We start from the raw sequence: 5,723 nt of genomic DNA on the forward strand, positions 1-5,723 counted from the left end.
TACAGTAGCCCAGGAGGGACAAACCAGACACCGAGTCTAAAGACCTGTTACTCGAAGGCCGACGTAGTTCTCCAACACTTGTTGGAAAGGCGTTAAAGTTGGATGCAATCTGCAACCTCGCCACTAGATGCCACAAAATACTACACACTGCCCCTTTAAAAACTCATTGCGTAATATATATATATATATTTGTTTAAAAGCAGGGTTTTTTTCCCCTCCTCAGTTCCTTTTATAAATCTGCTCTTGTGTGAGTACAAAGGTTTACAGACTCAGCCTGACGAGTCGACGCTCCGCGGGGACAGAGTTCACCGCCCTGCCGCCATTTCCCTCTAATTAACATTCAGACTCCGGGAAAAAAAAAAAAAAAGTCGCCCGTGTAACGTTTTGAAATGTTATTGCATCAAGGAAGCAGAGACACCTGCACACGCTGCATCCACGTGTCGTGATCACCTTCCCGTGGCTCGCTAGAAAGCAATTATTTCATAAATGAATGAGAAAGTTGAATAATAAATCAATACGCAGGCTGTGTGGCAAGCCCTTTAATGTCGGTATGACAGCACAGTGGAAAACAGGATTAAAACTGTGTGCACACATTTGTGTTTGACTGCGTTTCTGTGTGATGCCACACACACACACACACACATACACACACTTATGTCCTCTTATGAGTCTGGAATATAATCTTCTTGAAGGCCTTCCTGAAGTCTCGGTTGAAGATGGTGTATATGATGGGGTTCAGGCAGCTGTTGCAGTACCCGATCCAGAAGAACAGGTTGAAGAGCGAGTCGGGGATGGTGCAGTTCTCTCTGCAGACGGCGTGGAGGCTGTAGGTGAAGAAGAACGGGAACCAGCAGAGGACAAAGACCCCCATCACCACCGCCAGGACGAACGTGAAGCGCTTCTCCCGCATTTGCGCCACTTTGTTCTTGGACAGCGTCGTCCGCCGGCTGCGGAGCGGCACCGGGGACGGGAGCAGGAAGTGGTGGGAGCAGTTCTCGGACGACGCCCACGATATGGAGGCGCAGGACGGTGGAGGGTGGAGCGGGAGCTTCAACCTGTTCGAGGCTCCTCCCTCCGCATCCTCTGCTCTCGCGCCTCCGCCGGCTCTCCTGGGGAAGCGGAGCGCCGAGGAAAACGAGGAGCTCGCTTTGACGTCGGGCTCGCAGCTCCTCTCCTCCAGGTCGATGTCGTCCAGCTCTCCTCTCCGGCTGCTGCTGCTGTCCACGTTGGAGGAGCTGTGCCGGTTGGTGGGCTGCGGGCTCTCCGGCTCGTACCCGGATTCCCCACCGAAGCCGGCTCCTTTCCTCCGGCAGGTCCCGGCGTCGCCCTCGAAGCAGGTCTCGGACTGCGACGGCTGGCGCTCCACCACGTTCTTCGCCACGAACACGGTGGAGGCGCGCTGCTTGGCCACGCGGTAGATCTTGCAGTACACGAGTATCATGATGACGCCCGGGGCGAAGAAGGACACGAGGCAGGAGGAGAGGATGTACCACGTCTGGTTGTTCAGGAGGCACTCCTGGCGCCGGGCGGCGTTGCCCTCCGTCCCCGGATCCTCCTCCATCTGCGTCATAAGGAGCGGCGGCGAGGAGATGACGATGGAGATGAGCCACACGACGCTGATCATGGATTTGATCCGCTTGGGCGTCCGCTTGCGGTTGTAGCTGACGGCCTTGGTGACGGACCAGTAGCGGTCGAGGCTGATGGCGCACAGGTGGACGATGGAGGAGGTGCAGAAGAGGACGTCCAGAGCCAGGTAGAAGGAGCACCAGGTGGAACCAAAGTACCAGTAGCCCATGACCTGGAGGGAGGAGAAACCAATTACAATGTGTGAGATGCATCAGTGGAAAGTTCATTTTCGCCTCAAAATAACAAAGCAGTCAATATCTCATTAAAGCAACTGTATTCATTTTGTGGGGAGAACCTCTCGATGATCCCCCACCCTCGAAAATAGTTTGAGATGGCAATCTTTTCACAGCTGCCAGAAACGGTGAAATATCCATCCCATAACGTGCTCTGCAGTCACCGGGAGTTCTCCTGCTTTTCTGTCTTTCCTCCGGCGGCCGACGCAGAAGTAAATATTAAACGTTCTCACGCTGGAGTACTAACGTTTGGACTTCTGGGATCTCATTCACATGTTTATGGTTTTAGAGACGTTAAACGGATTGATTCATTAACAAAATATTTATCAACGACAATCTCCAGTTTTGCCGTCTTATATTCTCGCTTTGATATCATTAAATTATTAAGGCCGTTTCGGTTAGAAAAAAAACACTTTAACTGATATTTCTTTTCTCCGTGAACACATAACATTAGGATCCTTTAACTATGATTATTAAATCTATATATACTGAGTTCTGGTGGACAAACTTCAGTACTCACATTATCCCTATGAAAAAAAACGTCTAACATTTCTTTTTTCTCATCGGCTGAAATATATATTACATTGATTAATTAATCTGTAATAAGCTAATATTGAAGATTTCTCGGTCTAGATCCTTTTGATATGTTGGCGATATGTTTCTGACTGTTGACATGCTAACATGCTCACGGTAGTAATAATTTAATGAATTCTTTATTTCTACTATTTAAATTATGTATGCATCCTTTTTAAACGCATGATTTTTAAAAAATTTTTATTATATATCTATTATATTTAACTTTCTTTTATCCCCAATTTGTCTGTGTTGTTGCTGCCATTATCGTGTTAATGTTGTTCGTATAATTGAGTTGGTTCATAGCAAAAAGCTAAATGGAAGCAGTTGAACTTAAATAAGTAATGTCTTAGTTTTAGCGCGTTAGCACGCTGACATTTTCTGATTAGCACTAAACACAAAGTACACCTGAGGCTGACGGGAATGGGATTATTTATTCTTTCTTCAGGTATTTGTTGGTTAGCGTTGGACGAGCATCACCAGGAGTTCATAAAATAATATGGCGATCCCTTCAAGAGTCGTCCAGATGTGTCAGCCGGGCCGACGCCGAGCCACCAGCAGGGCTAATAAATCTGACTAATCATTTAGGGAAGGAATTGGGTTATAAATTGCAGCCCGTTTAACTGCTGCAGATGGAGATTTACAGTGGCAGTAGAGGAATGTTGCTTCTGTGGGTCTGAATGCTTCTGCAGTGGGAATGTCTTTTGTTGGTTTCTTTGCTTCGTAGAAAAGCTGTTTGTGTAACGACTCCCCATCATTCAGGTGGAATTAGAAAACCAACTGTCCATTAGAGGAGGAAAACGGATCGGACAATGAAACTTTAACAGCTGTCTGCATTAACTTAAACGCGTATTAATAAAAACGTGAAAGAGCAACCTGGATGAACCCGCGTGCAGCAGACAGGAAGCGGTTCCAGACTGGAGAAGCGTCTGATGGGTACGTCTCGAGGATTCACGGCTGATGAAAAGCAGTGGGCTTTAATTACCGGGCGCAGAAGAGGACGTGAGGGAGGAAATGTCGTCGAGAAGACGAACGCCAAGGAAGGAGAACGTGGAATTACTTCGTCTAGAATTCAAGATGTTCTCTTTCCTGCAACAGGGTGGAGGGTCCCAATCCGACTGAATGAATTCAACGTGCAACAAACAAATCGAATTCCAGGCTGCCTTCAATGCACTGTGAACACGACGTCACCCATTGGTTCATGGTTTTGAAGCCTTTTGGCATTTTGGTTTTTTGGAACCAGAAGTCACACGAGAGCAAAACAATGAAATAAAACATTTCTAGGCAACCAGAAATTATACAAATATCTTCCATGAACTGATAAACACACTGTGAAAGGGTTAAAAAGGTACGACGAAAACACGGACAACTCCCAGACCGAACAACACGCGCCGGAGAGGGGGCGTGGCTTATCTCCGTGGCAACGGTTATTATTTCCGCCTTCCACCATCGACGAAATAACCACTATTTCTGCTTTATACTTGTGACAAGCCCGCGCCCTCGTGTTTGGGTTCATAACGCCATCTGTAGGCACTTCCAGCGCTACTAGAGTAGCAGCAGCCAGACGGGCGGAGCGGCTCACGCACATCGTTCACCAAAGTTGAACGAATGTCAACTCTCACGAATGAGGCACATTTTTCACCCTGCGCCATTCTGGTGGAAATTTGCTTTATTCGCATCCACTGTGCATTGACTTTGCATGCGAACAATTCGCAACGCTTTTGGTGTGAACGCAGCATAAAGCATCCCCTGCTTTATGGTCTGTTTCACTCTAAATGACCATAATTTACTAAATGAACATCATGCTGGATTGAAGAAGACTTGAAACTAGAGATTGAGACCAAAAACTAATGTTTACAATGTTTACTGAGGGAATACATCAAGAGAAGTAGAGTCATTTATATAGACTTCTATACAACCAGAGGAGTCGCCCCCTGGTGGTCAGGAGAGAGAATGCAGCTTTAACACATGAAGCATAGACTTCTATACAACCAGAGGAGTCGCCCCCTGGTGGTCAGGAGAGAGAATGCAGCTTTAACACATGAAGCATAGACTTCTATACAACCAGAGGAGTCGCCCCCTGGTGGTCAGTAGAGAGAATGCAGCTTTAACACATGAAGCATAGACTTCTATACAACCAGAGGAGTCGCCCACTGGTGGTCAGTAGAGAGAATGCAGCTTTAACATAGACTTCTATACAACCAGAGGAGTCGTAGAGAGAATGCAGGTTTTAATGAACTTCAGCATTGGCTTCACTTTTAGAGGTTTTATTCCTGGGTCTGAGGAATGCTCATTTGTCGGTGGTGTCGTCCTTTTAAACTTTAAACTTTCTAAAATGCACAAATGTCATCACCTGCAGCCAAAGGGCAAAGTTGTCACTGTTTGAAATGTTGTCGTCGGTGGATTTTAATAATCCACAAGCACAATTTTCTACTTGCTGACCTCAGAATTGTCGAACCAACTCAAATTCAAACCAGTCTAGATAATGAAATCTGATCACAGGTTTTTGTAATTATACATGCCAATGTAAGCATTCTTGTAATTGGGTTTGTAATAAAACAAAATGAGATTACGAGTCCTAAGAGCGTCCTATTTATTTAGTTCTTTTCAGAAGAGCAGCAGGAAGAAGTTAGGTGACGTTTTAACTTGTTGGATGGCTTGTGTGGTTTAGTTTAGTTTTGTTGCGTCACATAAAACAGACAATTTGTGACTATTTCACGAATTCGTCCGATACTTATATACTAAAAGTTAGTTTAGTATATAAGCCGCCGATGATCACGGTCCAACATTATTAACCATGTGGTCAGATGACATCTCAACCATACGACGTGTCGCCTCACCTCGTTGGCCAACGAGAAGGGGATGACCAGCGTCGCCACCAGGATGTCGGCCGAAGCCAGAGACACCAGGAAGAGGTTCTGGGGCGGCCTCAGGGCTCGGCTGGTGAAGACCGCCACCACGACCAGCACGTTGCCCACCACGGTGCCCAGTATGATGACCGTGACCACCAGCACGATGAGCACCGACGCCACCTGCGAGTGAGGAGGCAGCGGAGGAGATCTCGGCGAGGAGGTCTGGTTGACGCTCTCCGAAGAAGAGTTCGGCGTCGTCGTGGCCATCGCCGTGAACACGTCGGATAAGTCCATCCTGGGCGAGCGTCCGGCGTTACGAGGTCCCCATCTTGTGTTGACGGGTTGTCTTTAAGCCGGTCGGCGAGAGGAAATGAAAGAAAGTAACAAATGAGAAGAAGAAAAGGGAGAGCGAAGCCAGCGGGAGAATCGTCTCTTTGGT

The 5,723-nt window shown here is 47.2% G+C and overlaps 1 protein-coding gene across 1 annotated transcript; it reads right to left on the minus strand.

The window, feature by feature from the left end:
* Window positions 1–652: 652 nt before the first annotated feature.
* On the minus strand, window positions 653–5,578 carry LOC117728688 (alpha-2Db adrenergic receptor-like). The gene is made up of 2 exons (XM_034529479.1): window positions 5,273–5,578; window positions 653–1,798 (listed from the first exon to the last, which is right to left on the minus strand). Exons 1-2 carry the CDS (start codon window positions 5,576–5,578, stop codon window positions 653–655), a joined length of 1,452 nt encoding a protein of 483 aa, XP_034385370.1.
* Between the last annotated feature and the right edge of the window lie 145 nt (window positions 5,579–5,723).

Source organism: Cyclopterus lumpus, chromosome 3 (genome assembly GCF_009769545.1).
Source record: "Cyclopterus lumpus isolate fCycLum1 chromosome 3, fCycLum1.pri, whole genome shotgun sequence".
Lineage (NCBI taxonomy): Eukaryota > Metazoa > Chordata > Actinopteri > Perciformes > Cyclopteridae > Cyclopterus > Cyclopterus lumpus.